We start from the raw sequence: 20,372 nt of genomic DNA, 5'->3' as shown, positions 1-20,372 counted from the left end.
TTTTCCCTAAAATATTTTGGGTTTTAATAAAGCTACCGTTGGTGTCATTTGTCATTCGACCAAATGTGGTTGAGTTAAATCAGCAACTTTGTCCGGTCATGGGAAATTGTCGCACATCATCATCTCAAGCCGATGTCGAGAAAAGAAGGGTGTTATACACATCGCAAGAACCGGAGGATTTGGTTTGAACGGGAGTCGTTGTGAGTAGGAAAAAAAAATCCAGCCACCAGACAGAAATGGAAAGAAAATGGTGATGAAATACCAAGAAAAAATGTTAGACTTCCCAGCCCCCATCCTAGTGTGTGAATGAGTCTACAGAAAGCGGGTACAACAGTTGCGCCGCCGCAGATCCAACAAACCCTTAAGTTGACCTCCTCAACGCAACTCTCATGCCCGACCCTCCCACAACCCACGTGACTCTCATCGCTGAAGCTCCCACCCCCGAGATCTCCGATTCATCCATAGGCAGCACGAGGGTGCAATGGCCGCGCCGCCGCGGATCTTCCCAACCCTCAACCTTGACCTCAATTTCCCTCCCAAGCCAGACACTCCCACCATGCCCGACACTCCAACCACCCATGCCGCTCTCGCCTCTGAAGCGCCCACCCTCGAGATCTGTGATCTCATCCATGAAGGGCACAAGCGTACAATGGCCACGCCGTTGTAGATCCACCCCACCCTCGACCTCAACGCCCCTCCCACCCCCGATACTCTGACCACCGAAGCGCCCATCCCTGAGATCAACAATCTCATCCATCAAGAGCATGAGCATGCTATGGTCACACCATCCCAGATCTACCTCGCCGTCATGTTTGACCTCAACGCCTCTCCCATACCCGACACTCCCACCAGCCATGCCTCTCTCACCACCGAAGAGCCCATCACCAAGCTCTGCAATATCATTCATGGGGAGCACGAGCCCTCCCTTGATGACCTCACCGATTTCCCCCCACTTGGAGCCATCTCCGCATGCTCCTACTCCCCAATGGAGTCCGACTGTTCATGGGGAATGGAATGGAACATAAACGCCTCTGACATCATCTCTTCCTCCTCCACCACTACCAGGAAGATAAAGATGGTATGCATTACAAGCAGCACACCTGAAGACCGCCTCTACTTTCGCGCCCTTGTTTGCAACACGCGCCTCACCTTCGAGGCGCTCTGCCAGCACCGCACCCATGACCCCCCCTCCCCCCATGGGCCCGTCAAACGTGACATCATCGTCAAGTGGTCCTCCGCCATGATGCGTGACAAGGGCCTCTCGCTGTACCGGAATGTGTGCATCGTCGGCACCATACCCGACGTCCTCGTTGGCGACGCCTTTTGCTACCGTGCCGAGCTCCGTGTTGTCGGCCTCCACCGCCCCTTGCAGTCAAGCATTGACTACATCATCACAAAGGAACGGGAACCCATCGCTACTAGTATTGTCTCCTCCGGCACATACCTCGATGATGAGGACAACGGTGATGTCCTCATTTACACTGGTAGCGGCGGCAACCATCGCAACCGCGTCGGGCAGAACCAAGACCAGACATTCGACCGTGGCAACCGCGCACTCCACAACAACTGCCGTTATGGTGTTGAGGTGCGAGTGATTCGTTGCCATCCCTACAAGGCTAGCCCTAGCCGCAAGGTATATGTTTACGATGGCATCTACAAGGTCAACAGCTACACCTATGGCCCAGGCAAATCTGGCAGCAATGTCTTTAAGTTCAAGCTCGAGCGCTTGCCTGGCCAGGGTGAGCTTGGTAGCAACAACTTTCGCAATGATCAACAAATAAGTTGATGTGGAGAGAGTTCAGTGAGTTTGGCTGGATGCCCTGAAACTGCATTGTGAAGCTGGTGGTGGTTATCACAGATTACTGGACTTTTTCTTGGTAGCGTTGGTGAGCAAGTATACTGCTTTACTTATTATTATTTGTACTGTTTTTCATCTTGCTAAAGATTGTATCCCTGGATTGCGAAACAAATGGGAGCCGCCCCTTGCTGTTTCTACTATGTCATATTTTTATTAGTGGTAGCTGCTGTGATTGTAGCTAGGGCTTACTTGTAGAAAGTATCCTAGAGCTTTAACGGTTGGCACAATCACAAACAGTTTTAAATTTAAGATTTAATTTATCTTAGCTAAGTGTCTGACTCTTTCGCCTTGCCTGTGACCTTTTTTACACTGCGCAAAAGATATCTTAAGCATGACCACTGAGTTTGATGTGCTGGTAAGGAGCTTGAAAGAGATGCTCCAGATGCTGAGAAGATCCTCCATCTGAGTGCATACTCACTCCTCCCTCCTCATATTTAATGTATATGTTTTTTGTCCTAAGCTCAAAGCTTTTAAAATATCGACATCTACAATACCAAACAATATGTTTCATAATTGATTTATTGGTATTAGTTTGATATTGTGGACGCTAATTTTTTACAAACTTGGTCAAGCTTATTATCTAAAAAATTAGAAACCATATGCCTTGTAATATGAAAAAGAGGAAGTATCATACTAGTCAGTCCATCTGTAATTCTGCATGCTAAGTGATGCGGTTGTGGACTGAGGAGGTACTCTTTTCCGCTAGGAAGTACCTGTAACCCTTGGTACCTGCTGAGTACGATAGAAAAACTCATTAAGAAAAAATAGTGGTACCTGGAAGTCGTGTAAAAGAAGTACCTGGAAGTTGAAGAAGACCAGGAGACTGTCTGGTAGAGAGAAGTCTGAGCTAGAAATGTTTCCTAGTAGTTTATTTTAGCGTTTCTTGCACTTTTGAAGTATTTTTTTGTAGATGGTTTCGTCAGAATTTTTTTTGTAGCTCTCCGAGTCCCGGTCTTCTCCCCCTTCAGGCCTCGTTTGGTTCCACCCATCCCTGGGGGGATTGGCAGGGATTTGAACTAAAATCCCAACAATCCCTGCCAATCCCCACCAGTATCGTCGCAACCGAACGAGCAGTCAGAGAGGTCCACGAGCTTCTCAACTGAGAGCGGTCCAGATGTTTATCTAGTAGAATTCTCAATTGGACACAGAATGCATGAACTCTCAATCACACAGGTTGCACTGATTGCGAGCTGGTATGCGCTGGGAGGTCCATGATCAAACACCTTAAGTCTCGGTTGCCGGGACCGGCTCTGAGGCGGCTGACGCCACTGGTCTTTGTTGTAGCAGAGGAGAGAGCGCCTTGACAACGATGCTCATGTTGGGCCTGAACTCAGCTTCATACTGCACGCATAGAGCTGCCACCGTAGCAAGCTGCAGATGAGAATGCAAAGAGTGACATCAGTAACGCCGTTGTTGATCAAGGTAATAACTCAGCAGACACGCGGAATAGAGAAGGGGATACCTTAGCAACGCCCTTTGGCAGATATTCTCCCTTAGGCTAGGATCTGTGCATTGTTTGACCTGGTCTTCGCTCAATCTTGGAGTAGCCTGAATTCACACGACCAGGTTAGCTACAGAAATTTTATGTTGGTTCTGATCTTGCTACCAGAGAAATTCTGGCAATGGATCAGTACCAATTCCTCATCAATTACCAGTTGGAACCATCGAAAAATTTGAGCCATCAGAGAAATTTTCTTAATAGAAGATGTGTGTGGTTGGTTATCATCCAGTTTCCAGTCAGGTTTGGAGTTCAGATACTAACTGGTTGAAGTACTGGAAGCTGGACTAATTAGTTGATGTTCAAGTACATTGGTGAGTTAAATGGGGGTAAATTCAGACCCAAAATAACCTAACTTTTTAGAAATGGTATCAGTCTGCATACGGGTGTCTGGCCAGCCAGCAACTCTCATGATTTTCAGCAATTCAACGTCAAACTAACCTAACTTGTAGAAACAGTGTCAGTCTGCATACGGGTATCCAGTCAGCCAGTTACTGTCAGGATTTTGAATGCTGAACCTGACATGGCGCTCGCTTCAGCTAGATGCTCGTTCCTACATTTCAATGTACTGCTCTTGACCAAATCCATTTCATTCAAATTCCTTAAACCCGAGTCTTTTTCTTCCCACTATTTTCTTTCTAAATTTTACAGTAAACATGGGAAAGATCACTAATGACAGACAAATAAGCAACTATGGAAAGAGCATGCTAGCAGAATAACTAAACTTTGTTGTCCCCCATTTTGTGATCTACCGGTTTCCTTCTAGTCAGAAGCTCCAGAAGAACCATGCCAAAGCTGTAGACATCACTCGTCTGCATCGACCATCGAGTAGGAGCATCCAAGTTAGAGAGGTAATGCATGAAAGAAGGCTTCAGATATTTCCACTACTCATGCCAAGAACAAATTCTCTAAATATCTACTTATTTGTTGACCAATGCCATAGTCGGTGCAATGCTAATGTAGCAGGCTAAGTTCCTTGTCCACTAAACTTGCATACAAAAGCATCTGGTTGAATGAAGTCCAGTGTCCCGACACCCACTCCACCACACTAAATCTGTACACCTCTAGCCGGTGCTTCATTCCTCGCTGGGTCACCCGATTAAAGCAGCTCATGGTGCAATCACAAGCAGCGGCAGAACCAGGATTCAACCAAACACCAGGCCAACATTGTATTATACGTTGTGATTAGTCTAAACCCCAGGCCAAAGCAACTGTTTATACTAAAACATAAGGCAGAAAAAAATCCAAGCCCCAGGCCATGGCCCTAGTTGCCTGGGGCCTGGCTCCGCCTCTGATCACAAGACTCACCGCACTCATACACTATTGGCCTTCCCCTGACAAGAGTGACATGCTCATTGTACACCAGGTATCCACCGTTCTTCCTTAAGACAACCACAACTGGACCCAAATGTGCCACACCCACAATGGCAGCCCAAGTACAAGTGGCCGAGCAATATAAGGGGACATTAGCGAAAATTCTGGGTGAGCAATGTATTCAAACTCAAGGAGAGACCTCTCTTGGTCCACTTTGTTGTGTACAGGGACACGGAACACCTCCTTGTCTTTTGATAGGTCCAACGATATGCAGCCATGCAGGCGAATTTTCGAGCTTTCCTTTGACCTTGAGTTGCTTCGCCAAGTACCAGTTGTTGCTATCGAGCTCGCCCTGGCCAGACAAGCGCACAAGCTTGAACCTATAGACATTGTTGTCGACTTGGCCAGGCTGTAGGTGTAGCTGTTGACCTTGCAGATGCCATTATAGACACCTTGCGGCAAGGGCTAGCCATGTGCCCATGTATGGTTCCCGACACAGTTGCCACCGTGACCAGTGTATAAGAGGACATCGCTGTTGTCCTCACCATTGAGGTATATGCCGGTGGAGACGACACAGGTGACGATGGATCATCCTGCTGTGATGATGTAGTCTATGCATGGTTGCAATGTGCGGTGGAGGCCGACTACGCAAAGATCGACGCGTAAGCAAAAGGCGTCGCCAACGAGGATGCACACATTTCAATAGAGCGAGAGGCCCTTGTCGCGCATCATGGCAGAGGAGCACTTGACCATGTTGTCATGACTACCATGCCCGTGGAGGGGTGCGGAAGTAGAGACTGGCAGTCTTCAGACGTGCTGCTTGTAACACCTACCATTTTCATCTTCATGGTGGAGGAGGAATAGACGACGGCAGAGGCGTTGACGTTCCATCTCATTCCCCATGAAGAGTTAGACTCAGGTGGAGGGTAGGAGTTGGCTTCAAGATCGACAAATCAGTGTGATCCTCAAGGGAGGGCGCATTCTCCCCATGGATGAGACTGCAAAGCTCGAGGATGGACGCTTTCAGTGTTGGGAGAGACGTGTGTGGTGGGAGTATCGAGAATGGTAGGAGCGTTGAGTTCAAGCTTGGGGTTGAGGTGTATGAGTGGCGGCGCGACCATTGCATGCTCCCCATGGATGAGATAGCAAAGCTCCGGCGTGAGCGTTTCGGTGGTGAGAGCGACTTGGGTGGTCGTAGTGTCGGGCATGGGAGGGGTGTTCTGGTCAAACTGGAGGGCGAGGTGGATCTGCGGCAGCATGGCCATTGCGTGCTCTGCATGTATGAGATCGCAAATCTCGGGGATGGGAGCTTTGGTGGTGAGAGCGACGTGGTCGGTGGGAGTGTCGATCATGGGAGGGGTGTTGAGGTCAAGGTTGAGGAAGATCTGCATCGGCATGGCCATTGCACGCTCGTGCTCCCCATGGATGAGATCGCGGAACTCGGTGTGGGTGCTTCATTGGTTTGAGCGACGTTGTTGGTGGGTGTGTCAGGCATGGGAAGGGCATTGAGGTCAAGCTTGAGGCTGAGGTGGACCTATGACGGTGTCTCCATTGCACGCGCTCCCTCGAGACTCGGCCACACAATAGGACGATGGGAGAAGGGAAGTCAAATCATTTTTCCAGTGATTTCATTACCATTTCTCTGTTCGAGGGGTGAATTTTTTTTCTTCTCACAACGATCCCCAAGCCGTCCAATACTCAACGCACCAAATCCTCCTCTCTCCCGATGCGTAAAACCCTAGCTTCACAACGGCTTCTCAGCATGGGTGTTCATGGCCCAATGTTCATTGAATTACTTATAAACCTGCCTCTTTGGTCAATAATGATGTTCTTTCTCCATTCATTGTGTGTGCTGATGTTAGTATAGGAAGCAGGTGCCGACACTTTTTGAAGCACATAGATGAAATGAATCTTGATGAAATCACATTGTTTGCACACAAAATGTTGTCCTGATGCCCTGCCATGGCGAGCTAGGAATATGGTTTTCACTATGTCTCGTCTCCTCTTATTTGACTAAATTACATCATGGAAGAACAAAATTCTATTTCAGTCAAATATGAGGTGGAGCATAGCGAAAACCATCTCCCTAGTTCGCCAAGATTTTGTGTGCAAACGATGTGATCTCGTCAAAATTCATTTCAACTATTTGCTTCAAAAAGTGCTGGAACCTGCTTCCTATTGTATCATCAACACAAACAATGAATGGGGAAAGAATATTAGTTCTCGACCAAGGAACAGCAGATTTAGAAGCAACTTAATGAGTGGGAGCCCATTCAAGAAAGAAGCAGACTATGGCGACGTTGGCCCAATTGGGCCATGAACAACCATTCTAAAAGAAGCCATTGTGAAGCTAGGGTTTTGCACACATCGGGAGAACCGGAGGATCTGGTCCGCTGCGTAGCAGAATTCAACGGCTTGGGAAATCATCGTGAGTAGAAAAAAATCCACCCTCCGAACATAAATGGTAATGAAATCTCAAGAAAAAATGATGGTCTTCGCTACTCCTGTCATCCTAGGGTGTGGTTGTGTCTCGAGGGAGTGCTTGCAATGGCGAAGCCTCCACAGATCCACCTCACCCTCAAGCTTGACCACAACGCCCCTCACATGCCCGACGCTCCCACCACCCACGTCGCTTTCACCACTGAAGCCCACCCTCGAGCTCTGTGATCTTATCCATGGGGAGCACGAGCGTGCAATGGCCGCTCCACCGCAGATCCACCTCACCCTCAACCTTGACCTCAACGCCCTTCCCATGCCCGACACTGCCACCACCCATGTCGCTCTCACCACCGAAGCGCCCACCCCCGAGATCTGCGATCTCATCCATGGGGAGCACGAGCGTGCAATGGCCGTACCGCCGCAGATCCACCCCACCCTCAACCTTGACCCCAACGCCCTTCCCATGCCCCACACTGTCACCACCCACGCCGCTCCCACCACCGAAGCGCCCACTCCAGAGATCTGCGATCTCATCCATGGGGAGCACGAGCATGCAAGGGCCGTACCGCCGCAAATCCACCTCACCCTCAAGCTTGACCTCAACGCCGCTCCCATGCCCAACACTACCACCTCCCACGTCGCTCTCACCCTTGAAGCACCCATCCCTAAGCTCTGCGATCTCATCCATGGGGAGCACAAGCCCTCCCATGACGATCACACTGATTTCGCGAATCTTGAAGCCATCTCCGCAACTCCTACCCCCCACACGAGTCCAACTTATCATGGGTAATAAGATGGAACGTGAACGCCTCCGCCCTTGCCTCTTCCTCCACCACCACCACCACCACGAAAATGAACATGGTGCGTGTTACAAGCAACACGCCTCAACTTCCGCACCCTCATATGAAAGATGCGCCTCACCTTCAAGGCTCTCTGCCAACGCCTCATCCATGATCCTTCCCAAGGGCAGGCAGCCGTGACAACATTGTTAAGTGGTCATCTGCCATGATGTGTGAAAAGGGCCTCTTGCTCTACTGTAATGTGTGCATCGTCGGCGCCATCCACGGCGTCCTCGTTGGCAATGCCTTTTGCTACTGTGTCGAGCTTTATGTTGTCGGGCTCCACCACACCTTGTAGCCAGGCATAGACTACATCGTAACAACGGGAAGATCCATCGCCACTTGAGTCGTCTCCTCCGGCACATACCTCGATATGAGGACAATGACGATGTCCTTTTATACACTGGTACTGATGGCAACCATCGCAACTATGTCGAGCACCACCAAGACCAGATGGTTGACCGTGGCAACCTCACACTCTACAACAACTTTCTTTACGGTGTTGAGGTTAAGGTCAACAAAGTCAACAGCTACACCTACTGCCGGGGCAGATCTGGCAACAATGTCTATAGGTCCAAGCTCGTGCACTTGCCTGGCAGGGTGAGCTTGGTAGCACCAAGTGGTATGTGGCGAAGCAACTCAAGGACAAGCTTGACTCTGAAGTTCACCTGCTTAAAAGAGATACTCCATATATTGAGAAGAAGAATAGACTATGAAGGTCCTTCAGCTCGGTGCACGTGCAATGTACTCCCTGCTTTTCATATCATAAGGCATATGTTTTTTCTCCTAAGTAAAAAATAATTAGATTTTTATCAAATTTTTAGTCAACTACCAATAGCTATAAATACAAAAAAAAATCATGGTTGATCTATTGGTATTAGTTTGATACTGTAGATTTCATTTTTTTAATATATAAACTTGGTCAATCTTAATTTTGTTTACTAGAACAAAAACCATATACTCTGTAAGATGGAAAGGAGGAAGTACCGTACTCGTCAGTCCATCTGTAATTCTGCATGCCAAGCGATGAGGTTGTCGTCTCATGTGAGGAGGTACTCTTTTACGCTAGAAGGTACCTGCCGAGTACGATAGAAAAACTCATTAAGTAAAAGAAGCAGTACCTGGAAGTCAAAGAAGACCTGGAGACTTGACTGGTAGAAAGAAGTCTGGTCCAAGTAGACGGGCCAAATTTAGTTCAGCCGAAAGATGAACCATGGAAATGTACTTTTCTCCAATTCTAAATGCAAGCTTATCAGTTGGGAGTCTAACCTTTCTGTGTTACCGAGGAAACTATCAGTTTAGTTGAGACCCGTGATAACCATCGTAGGATTCCATTCGTACTGTAATTTGTATCTGAGTTGCTGGATTGAATCTTTAGGTGCAAAATTGTTAATACAACAAAAGAATGTGTCTCTCTTTGAACATCTAAATCTGCATATGCAGATCGAACAATTCAGCATCTTCTGCGTCACAGGCTGTATCTTGCATGGCATCCAACAATTCCAGAGGATCTGGTAGATGGAGGCTGAGTCTGGATGAGACTTGTCCCTCGCGACGAACGTGTGCACCTCGTTGTGCACCTCCACCCAGCTGCACCCGGCCTCCTTCCTCATGCCAGCCTCGTCCATCCTCCGCCGCACCCTGTCGGCATCACGCCACTCCCCGCGCATCGCGTGGATGCCCGACATCAGCACATAGCTCGCTGAATCCCGGTTTTCTCCCCCCTCAGAGAGCTCCATGAGCCTCTCTGCGGCCAGTTCACCTGTCTCCAGGTTGCCATGCAGTCTGCATGACGCCAGCAGCATTTTCCATATCAGGGCACCTGGCCTGAAAGGCATCTCCTCGACCAGGCGAAGTGCGTCGTAGAACTTGCCGCTCCGTCCCATCATGTCGACCACGCAGGCGTAGTGTGAGGGTGTGGCGCCGTGCTGGCTGTGGCTGGCGATCGCTCTGAAGAGAGCCACCCCTTCGTTCACCAGCCCAGCATGGTTGCATGCTGCCAGGACTCCCAGGAAAGTTGACTCGTCCGGCTCGGTGCCCTTGATGGAGCGCATCTCACCGAACACCTGCAGCGCCATGCTCGCGTCCCCGTGCTGCACATACCCATGGATCAGCGATTTCCAGGATGTCACATCGCGGTGATCCATGACATCGAACGCAAACTTCGCAGGGGCAATCTGGCCGCACTGGGAGTACAAGTTGATCAACGCGTTCCCGGTGCAGATCTTCATGTCGCACCCTAGCTTCAGAGCCAGGCAATGGAATTGCCTCCCTTGGTCCAGCAATGCCAGATCAGCACAGGAGATCAGCGCGCTGGAGAAGGCGTAGTCATTTGGCATGAGACCTCGCGAGTGCAGCATGGAGAGCAATGCTATGGCCTTCTCACTGAAACCATTTTGGAAGTTTGCCGAGATTGCGGTTGTCCAACTCACAATGTCAGGATTTTCGATATCCTTGAGCACAGCCTCGAGTTCTTGGACATGACAGATCCTGCCATACATGGAGAGCAGAGCATTTGACACCCGGAGATCACTAGTTAGGTCACGCTTGATGGCCGAGAAGTGAAGCTGACGCCCCAGAGCAATGGATCCACAGGCGCCAAGAGCAATTGAGAATGCGAACTCGGTAGGCTCGACGACGCCCTCCGAGATCATATCGTCGAACACTTGCAATGCGTCTTCTGGCCTTCCATCTCTGATGTGCAGCTGCATCATGGAGGACCAGGTTACCACGTTCTTGCAGTTGAGATTGTTGAACACCGCCTTTGCCATGTCAAACTCACTGTTTCTTGAGTAGAAATCGATCAATGCACTCGATACGTACATGCTCTGCGACTGCAAACCCATGGCCTTGATCATGTAGGCATGTACCTGCTCACCAAGAACCAATGGGCAACATGACCCCAGGATGCTCGCCATGGTGTGCTCGTTCGGCTCCACCCCCTGCCTCAGCATTTGATGGAGCGTGTCGACTGCCAGCTCGAACTCGCCGCTCCGGCAGAACGCCGAGACGAGGGAGGTGTACCCCACGACGTCCGGCGACTCCATCCGGTCGAACACGCCCTTAGCCGCACCCAGATCGCCGCAGCGCGAGTAGAGCTCGACCAGGGAGCTCCCGACCCACGAGTCGCCAGCGAACCCGGCACGCACGGCGAGCGAGTGCACCTGCTCGCCGGCCCGCAGCGCGCTGGCGTCCGCGCACGCCGCCAGCGCCGCGTTGCAGGCGAAGTCGTTCGGCGCGACGCCGGACGCCACCATGTCCGCGAACGCCGCCATCGCCGCCTCGGGGCGCCAGTTGCGCGTGAGGCCGGACACGGCCGAGGTCCAGGCGACGACGTTCTTGCGGGGCATTCGGTCGAACAGGTCCAGCGCGTCGCCCAGCCTGCCGGACTTCATGAGCCTGTCCAGCCGCTTGCAGTCGTGGACGACCTCCGGCGGCTCGACGCGGCGTCGCGGCCGTCCGTGGCTTGCGGACGCCGGGAGGAGCTTGGTTTGCATAGCGGCCATTGGTCTCTTTGCCCAGATCCACTCCCAATGCAAAGGCGCAAAGCTAGCTAATCTACAGCTTGAAGCATTTCTTTTCTTTCCTGTTTTGATCGGGACATTTATTTTCTTCTTTTTTTTGCAGAGGAATTGAACGAGTGTTTCTCAGAGAAGGACGAAATGGATAAGCTTCAGTTACTTCGGCCGTTGGGCTTTGTAACTTATGTGGGCCTAACCGAGCCCATTGGGCCTGTATTAAGGCCTAGATACCAAATAATTAAGGTCCAAATCTCAAATACTAAGGCCCAAGTAAAAGCTGCAGGCTGGTGGCTGCCTTTTTTTCCTTTGAGGGCCTAAAACTTTTTGCGGCCTGTTCCGTCATCGCCAAAGGTGCACCTCATGCATGTCCGTGTTCGCAAACTTATCACTAAAACCGACTTCATGTGGATGCCACGCCAGAAAAGAATAAACGGCTTTGAAACCAACAAAGGGATCCAAAAGTGAATAGTTTCGAACGATGAGGGTTCAGTTTTAGATGTTTCCACAGCTTTATGACCAAATGTTTATTTAGTTACACTAGTGCAATGCCCGTTTGTTGCCACGGCCGCTTAAACATGTGCACACGAAAATTCATGTTTATACAAAACATAACAATATAATTGGACATTCAATCAAAATGATCTCGGGGCCGATGCTAGCAGCCGCGGCCACGGACATGGCACCCAGTCCACACTGCCCGCCGGCCGTGGCTGGCGTCAGAGCAAGCGGTGGTGCAGTGCATGAGAAATGGTGGATAGCGACGATCAGCCCTGGACCCCTTTGCTCGTCTCTTGCACGATAATCTAATCCGGCGCCGACGCGTATCGAGAGCGGTCACTGCAGGGAGGTGCTGCGCAGGCAGTTGAGTCGGCGGCGGCGGCCCGGGAAGGCAGCGCTGTGGGAATAGGAAAAGGAAGGTTCGATGGAGTGTAAGGAGACACGGAAAATCAGAACATGCACGGAAATTGATGCACGGCGGACGACGACGAAGGAAACCTTCCTGCTTTTATTATTAGGCATAGATTACAACCAAATATGTACTGTACTCACTTGGATAAACGATTGTCCTAATCCAATCCACCCATTTGGCAGAAAATATTTTTTTTCATCATAAGTCACAACTTGGTACCTATTGGAACTTCCAGTCTAACGAGGTACTACAAGATCAACTTTAAAAGAGATCACACCAGATGGTTTTTTTCCTGTGCAACTTATATCAACATACAAGCACACATAAAAACACATAAAACTGTCACAAGCAGGGAACTGCTCTAACATAAGACGGCAATGGATCACAAGACCAAAACCAATAATGGTGATCTGTTACAAATTTCTATATATGTAACCCCATACATGCATCATTTCACCCACGCAGGTGCATGCATTTGGGGCAAATTAATTAATCGCGCATACAGATCAGGTGCGAAAGAATCAACAGAGGTTACACACCTTATGTCCATGTCATTAGCCAGATCAAATCCTTAGCTATATAAGCACACATTATATAGCCCCAGTTAATGACACCACATCCACACACCCACACCATTTGTGTATATGTATCATGTACGTATACGTATACGTGCACGTAAGTACGTATGGCCGGCCGCGGCCAGTTGCATCACGGGCCACGAGGGGGATATGCGCTTCCTCCGGTGAAGTAATGCCCTTCCGTCAGAAAGGCAGCAGAAGAGCTGCTCGAAGCGCCGTAATGGGGCTGCTGCTGCTGCGACCTGTATTCCACGGCCGGCGGCGTCGGCTTCCAGTGCCGCTTCCGCTGGTTGATGAACCAGTTGTTGATCTGCTTCCCGTCCAGCCCCGTCGACTCCGCCAACGCCGCCTTCTCCAGTTCCTGGGGATCCAACGCCATTACGTTTTATTGCAAATTATGCTCTCACGTACATTTGCACAAACCGATCCATACGAGATGCGTGCGCATATGCACGACGAACGGTGCAGATCGACGCACGTAGTAGGTAGGTACAGTATTTACCGATGGATAGGGCCATCTGTAGTGCAGCTGCCACCAGTGCAGGAGCTTCTGGCGAGCGTCCCTGGGCAGCTTGCCCTTCTTCTTCTTCTTGGAGAGATCCCTCCAGAGGCTAGTCAGGTAGCCGCTGTACTTGCTCAGGAGGTGGCTCTTCAGCTCATTGTCCTCCGCGCATTGACTCGTGATCTCCGGCAAGCCGTCCGCGTGGCCTGCTTCTTGCTCATCATCTTCCGAGGAACCGTCATCACCTCCGCCGCTGTTGTCATCTGCTTGTGAATTGTGATCAACCATGAAGCTCTATTATTTTAGGGGGGGTATAATGAATCTCGTATCAATATGTATAGGCTAGGACGTGATCAGACCGGACAAGAATATAATGTACCATAACTTAATTTTGTTTAATCTAGTACAACAACTGTAATTCATTTATGCGTTCATTTTGCACCATTACATATAAAACTAATTAATTCTTTGGAAGATGGTATGGAAGAGTGCACGCACACATGATATCGACATTGTCTTTATCTTTTCTCTACTCTTTCTTAATGTACAGCTTGCGATGATGGTATGCCATCCCCCACATGTTCCAAAAACGTACGAGGGCTAGCTCCAAATCTAATCTAATTTCCTGATCAATTCTAAAAAGTACACGAAAGATTCTGGAATACAATCCTCACATGAAACATATACAATTTTGGTGGTTTAGAAAAATGCCAGTACGATTTTACTCTTCAGAAAAAAAAATGCCATTGTAACTTTGCAGTACTCCCTCCCTATATGCCATTGTTTAAAATTTCAGACCAAAATGCCCACTTCTTCTTCCTTGCTCTTCTCCTTCCGCACTCCGCTGACCTTCTATTCCTCAACCATGGCAGGCTGGCAGCACAATCCCTCCCTCCCTCGCTCTCTCACCTCTCGTCCATGCCTCTCTTTGACACGATCGTGACGAGGTACTCATGGATTCGACCTCCATGCCTCAGCCCGGGACGGGGCATAACACCCAGACCCTAGGAAGTCTAGCTTATGCTTCTCATAGTATGTCCATTGTCCAAACAGTATATTTCAATAAAATTATGTTTATGGATGTGTCAGGATTTTGAAGGGGGGAAAAAGTCCAAAAGGACTAGTGAAACACAAGTCATATTTTTGTTACTTCCCCAAATAAAATAAAATAAAAAACATACTTCATCCAGGAAATTCAAGTTCCAAGGGTTTAGTAGCTAGTGGCAAGAATGAATTGGTATCTTTTTTTTTTTTGCGGGTAAGAATGAATTGGTATCGGTGGATGGATCAAGGGAACCTTATTGCAGCAATTTTTTGGCTTGTTTCTCAAAACAACAATTTGAGGTTACAAAGATTTTCACGCATGACTCAAACTGGCCAAGCCCTCATGTTCGACAGCAAAAGTGAAAGCCAGAGCGAGAGATGCTACACATGCATGCATGCAGCTCTGACGTGGCCAGATGGACTCGGGCCCCGCTCTGCATGCATGCAATGCACTCACGGCCCCGCCGGCCGGCCACCTGCTGACCGTCAATGCATAACAAACCCACATCATTGATCATTCATAGTTTCATACCTCTCCCAGCATCAATCCGGCCAGGCCAGACGCGTGCATGAGTGACAACAGATAAAAACATCTGATCAGACGTCCACATGCCCATGCAGAAGCCGCCACCGCGATTGGGCTGGCAATTAACCTTACGTTGCATGCGTACGACGCACGCAGAGGCACGCACAGTGCATGCTGCTAACCGAACTCTAATTAACCGTGTAGCCACCTAGTACCTGTACTAGATAAACTCGAGTCCACTCCCGGCCCCCTCTGATGAGAGCGTGCCAGGTGACGACCGGGAGACAAGGCCTAGTGAACTCGTGGTGCACGATCGATCGATGTACACTGTGCCCTCGGCTTTTTTTCCTGCATGCGGCTGCACGTTCCTCGGGGCTCCCGGCGTACGATTCTTCAGATAGAAATTAGCTGGATCGAGCTGCGCCAGTTAGCGTACAATTGCTACAGTGCTGCACCCTGCAGCTATAGCTACCAGCCAGCAGCCCTTTAAATTCACTCTCGTAATCGCTTCAACTAAATTTAGCACCTTGCTTTATTAATTAATTATCCTTTAACGTACGCAAAGCTTTGAGTGTTTTTGGCCGAGAGATCTGCATGCGAAATTTTTGTCATGGTGTGCTACTGTAGAAATAGTGGATCAGGACGGTCCATCCATAAGGGCTAAGCAATGCGCACACTTGGTTTATTATTCACCCGGACCTCTCATTTTTGTATTGTCCAGGCATAGTACCGAACTTAGTTAGTACCTCCTACACATGCCAAATTAACTACGAGTACTAGCTAGTGTTTTGTAGTATTCCGTATGAGCATTTCACACGGGAAAGCCTGATCAAAACAGTGCAGCTGAAGAATAGCCCATTAATTAATGGATTACTTTGATATATGCATGCAACTGTAATTTTTGTGTGTTTAAGAAATGCCACTGCAATTCTCATCTTTAGAAAAATACAAATGCAAATCATAGATTCTTCGAAAAATATCACTATAATTAATGGTTCAAAGATGCCACTGCAGCGGCACTTTTGAAAATATCAGAATTGTAGTGGCATTTTTTGGATTTATAATTTTTTTTGAAGGAAAACTGTAAGGAAGATCCCTACAGTATAAATAGGAACATAAATTCGCATCCGTGAGGACTTGAACTCAGGTGTTGAGATTGTACATCCACTCCCCCAACTAAGTGAGCTAGTCTCACTCCCTAATTTATAAGTTGTAGTGGCTATTTTTTAGATGATCTGCAGTGGCATACATCAAAGTAATCTTTAATTAATTGTTTCGTCTATCTTAACACTTTAAAGCCCTACTCCATTATCTAGTTTAGCCAGTTTGTGTAAAACTGCTAACATGTTACGTTTTTGTCTAGAGATAATATGTTGTTCCTTGTTGTCGCAAATTACATTCTTGGTCCCTTGTATTTCTTGTATGCCTCTGGTCTCCACCTTCCTGAACGGGAAAAACCTTACCCGATTCGAAATGGTATCGTCGTTGATGTGGCATGGTTTTTTACGCTTAACTAGTGGGTCAATGTGTAAGAGACAGTAGGCAATTTCTTGTTGTCCCAACGCTTGATTCATGCAGGGGTACAACAGGCTTCTTGTGCGTGTCCCATGCATCTCTCGATGAACCTGCAAAACGCATCTGCAAGCATCATCTACGTCTCCAACAGCATGTTCGCACACCCACTGACCGCGGTGTCCTTTATGATATGCTCCAGAGCTGTCGCTTGACGATTCCCTCCTCCATGAAGCACTTGGCCTGGTAATATCATCACCATCCTGGTGACGTGGTTATGACTAACCGAGTCCTCAACCTGGGGACACCCGCTATGGCCCAGCTGGGGGGCCATGTAGAAGCCTACTACAACACCAGGAGTCCAGATGCCTAATCTTGCGCCTCAAGATAAGGTAACTAAAATAGGGTTTATCTCTCTGTTGTAACCGACTTGAATTCTACCCGAGACTTAGCCTCCTGCATATATAAAGGACCAGGAGGGGGAACCAAGAAGGACAAGACGCCCTAGACGCACTCGCCAGATCCAATCTGAGCACTCTAGCCTCGATGGTAACCTCTGTAATCCCATCAATACAATCTTCAAAAAGCAGGACGTAGCGGTATTATCTCATCGAGGGCCCCAAACCTAGGTAAATCCTTGCATCCTCTTGTTTGTCAACCGACGGGTTCGCCAACGCACACGTTAGCTTTCCTAGATACAAGCCCTCCGATATGGGCATTTGTCGAAGTCACCCCTTCGTCACCTGGCGCTGTATTGGTGGCACACTAGGACAACTTGGTATGCACTCTCGTGTTCGTGGCGCCCATCCTAGTGACCCTCACAATGAGGGCGATGAGGCCTAACTTGTTAGACTTGCCATCGCCAGCTATGTGACAACACGCTCCTGCTCGGTCGCTCTCTCTCTCTCTCTATCTCTATCGATCTCTCTCTGCGTGACACACATAGAGGCCCACTGGTGAGGCACCAAATTCCATGTGATTTAGGAAGATAAGAGAACAAAGGTGTATGAAATAAGATGAGCGATCGAACGTGTACTTTGTGAGAAAGGACCAAATACATACTTATCTTTATATTGATGCATTTGCATACTTGCTAGGGCAACGGTTAAAACTAGTATGTCGCAATTGTTGCCTCGATCACTTTATTTGATCTCAAATCATCTGTATACCCTCTTGGGATTGTCTACGATCGTTATCCATCATATCTCTACACCCTAGCTAGTCAGCGACTCTTCCCTCTTAAATTTCTCTCTTCTCCATTGGTCTGATAAGTGCAACATGTTGCCTTGAAAACCATGATAAGTCAGCATTATATCCCCATTCGATGTTAAACTGCACACATGTTATCCTTCTTAACTGGCAGCAACTGCCTCCTCCTCAGCCATCCTCTACATAGGGTGCAATATATATTTATTTATTTATTGACGAAAAGGCAGCAGCGCTGCTTTTCATCCTCTACATACGGTGCAATATATACCGGCCAGCCATAAACTAGCACCAATCATAGTTGTAGATGAGGCACCAACATTTGCCTGGAATGTGCATTCCTTGGAGATTCGACGGGTGGTAGCTTTGAGTTGGATTCTTCCCTCACTTGACTGCAAATTGCCAAATTGCTTTTCCTAATTCTTAACTGTACTAAATTAGTAGAAAACTCAGTCACGTAAAATTTGTGCTACAAAGCTTGAAATAAGATGTGCACTTTTTCGGTGTATGTTATATATGGAATGATCTATAGACACCCGCTTGATATGATTCGCTTGATATGATAAAATCATGTGCGCACAGGGACAACTGACGGCCACATGACAATTTGCAACGTTTTCTATAGAGATAAATAAGCGTGTACCGGGGTCCCTGCTGCTTAACAGTCAGCTCTGTTTCCAATATATGAATCTGAAAAGAAGAATAAACATATGGGTGTATGTTTACCTAGTGTAAACGAGTCCATCTGCGCCTCGATGTCCCTGAAGAACTGGTCGGCTTCTTGTATTGGTCTTGTGAGCTCCTGCTTGTACCTCACCAGCACATGACAGTAGGTCTCCTGTGCATCAAAACAGATTCATAAAACCCCACATCTCTATATGCTATGTGCAGACATGTATGCAGCATAATCTGTAGCTAAAGTTGCTAAACATGTTACTTCTACAGAGATCCTTGAGAAGTCACCATCGCAGATCTTAAGATACTTAATCTATTGCCTATTGGGGCAATTTATAATTCAATAAATTTCGTTTATTACCATAAACTCGTCAAGTTCTGCGTCCAACGAATCTTGCCGCTGGTCGCCACAATCTGACTCTAGCTCGCCGGCGAGGGCGCATAGCCGGCCGACAACCTCCTGCGGGGCTCCCACCTGAGATAAATCAAAATATGGAGCACTAATTTGATATACACAGTAAACCATGGAAAATTTCAATAGAAAAGAGACAATTACGAACAAATTAATGGTGATGGCTATGCAATCTTTTATATTACATACATGCGTTTGATGTTCTCGGGAAAAAAATTACATGTGTTTGCCGGCCGGGAACGTACCTTCTGGCACTCTATGAAGGATCTGAGGAGAGCCGGGTAGAGAGGGTGAGACATGATCTTTGCCTTGATCGTATCTGTGCTCCTCTCATGGTTGGACCGGGTAGAAGGTTCCGAGCCGGGCGCCGGCGCCGGCGGTGAGGTTGATGTCGTTGTGTTGTCTAAGGTAAGGTGGAAGGGCGTGGAGGCCTTGGAGCCACCAGAAGGAAGAGGAAGCTGATCCATGAGTGCTATACTTATCTTCTAGTTGATCCTAATTATCTAGTGAGGGGGTTAATTGTGGCAGAAAGGGCAGGACGGGGCCTAGGTCAAGGGAAAGCTTGCAGTCAGAGAGAGAGAGAGAGAGAGAGAGAGAGAGAGAGAGAGGCTTGCACTTAGAATCCACACACTTGAGTTGGCCGGTAATGCAGATGAGAAAGGGAGGCTAATAATGGAAGGGAACAATAGTTGTTGTTAAGTGCACTATTCTTGAAGAAACAAAAACGTCTGTGTACCGTGTCATGAACAGTCTAGTACTACTTAATTATGATCATAATTGATTAACCTATAGCCGGTATAAGCTAACAAAAGTTCAAGAGTGTGTGACATATAGTTAAAGTGCAAGTTAATCATTTTATAAACATAGTCGGTTTAAAAAACATAGAAATAAGACGTTTTTTCCAGGAGTTAAACAAGATTTTGAGAGATCAAGTACTTCTTTGTATACCGTTTGATATGATGCCAAGGTACAGCATGCAGTCTGATCGCTCAATATTTGGATCTCAAAGTCATATTAAGTGGGTTTTGTGTGCCCAAATCCCAGTGTGATCGAGCTAGCTAGTGCTGTGTGGGCAATTTGGCCATGTCATGACTTATTTATTTTTGAAAAGGATGACACACATCATATGATGCACACAGCCACATGTCAAAATGATAGTGTTTGACATGGTCTTACGATTTTAGGATAACTTTGAATAGTAGAGCGGGTACTTCTCAAATCTTTCATGTCGTGTTAAATCATATGAGCAACAACCTTAGAGTGACTAAACCACGTTTGAGCCACGAGCTCACTCTTGACCACATTACTTTAAAAAAATCATTAAATACAAGTTATGAAAAAAAGAAAAACTAGTAAAAAAATTACGTAACTACTCCCTCGGATCCTAAATTGTTATCGAAATATTACATGTATCTAGACGTTTTTAAAAAATAGATACATTCATATTTGGACAAATTTGAGTCAAGAATTTAGGATAGGAGGAGTATATATTTGACATCACACGACTAGAGTCATGACACCACTACTGCTTAAAAAAA

General features: G+C 47.8%; 1 protein-coding gene, 1 non-coding gene and 1 pseudogene across 3 annotated transcripts; all 3 read right to left on the bottom strand.

Annotated features, from left to right (window-relative positions):
* Window positions 1-6,626: 6,626 nt before the first annotated feature.
* MIR7725B (microRNA MIR7725b) lies at window positions 6,627-6,771 on the bottom strand. Its single transcript, NR_127009.1, has one exon. It is a non-coding gene; the product is annotated as a microRNA MIR7725b (primary transcript).
* Window positions 6,772-9,277: 2,506 nt separating this feature from the next.
* On the bottom strand, window positions 9,278-11,533 carry LOC106865394 (annotated as a pseudogene).
* A 1,186-nt stretch (window positions 11,534-12,719) lies between these two features.
* On the bottom strand, window positions 12,720-19,445 carry LOC100833629 (homeobox protein knotted-1-like 4). 2 transcript variants are annotated; one of them, XM_024456110.1, is made up of 5 exons: window positions 19,080-19,445; window positions 18,784-18,897; window positions 18,474-18,582; window positions 13,460-13,722; window positions 12,720-13,318 (listed from the first exon to the last, which is right to left on the bottom strand). In XM_024456110.1, the coding sequence occupies exons 1-5, from the start codon at window positions 19,299-19,301 to the stop codon at window positions 13,088-13,090; spliced, it is 939 nt and encodes a 312-aa protein (XP_024311878.1). In that variant the 5' UTR covers window positions 19,302-19,445; the 3' UTR covers window positions 12,720-13,087. The 2 variants fall into 2 exon arrangements, with proteins under 2 accessions (XP_024311878.1, XP_003559594.1); XM_003559546.4 differs by having other exon boundaries at window positions 18,474-18,585; window positions 19,080-19,440.
* Between the last annotated feature and the right edge of the window lie 927 nt (window positions 19,446-20,372).

Source organism: Brachypodium distachyon, chromosome 1 (assembly GCF_000005505.3).
Source record: "Brachypodium distachyon strain Bd21 chromosome 1, Brachypodium_distachyon_v3.0, whole genome shotgun sequence".
In the NCBI taxonomy this organism is placed as follows: Eukaryota; Viridiplantae; Streptophyta; class Magnoliopsida; order Poales; family Poaceae; genus Brachypodium; species Brachypodium distachyon.
The sequence above is the reverse complement of the archived record's forward strand: the minus strand, read 5'-3'. Positions and strand labels throughout refer to the sequence as shown.

What these genes read in the sequence shown, in the direction of transcription:
- LOC100833629 (XM_003559546.4), bottom strand. Translation starts at nt 19,301, where the DNA reads ATGGATCAGCTTCCTCTTCCTTCTGGTGGCTCCAAGGCCTCCACGCCC. An exon ending in CAGAACTTGACGAGTTTATG is followed by an intron (nt 18,586 to 18,783) that starts GTAATAAACGAA and finishes TTTGATGCACAG; the next exon opens with GAGACCTACTGTCATGTGCT. An exon ending in ACAGATGGCCCTATCCATCG is followed by an intron (nt 13,319 to 13,459) that starts GTAAATACTGTA and finishes TTGGATCCCCAG; the next exon opens with GAACTGGAGAAGGCGGCGTT.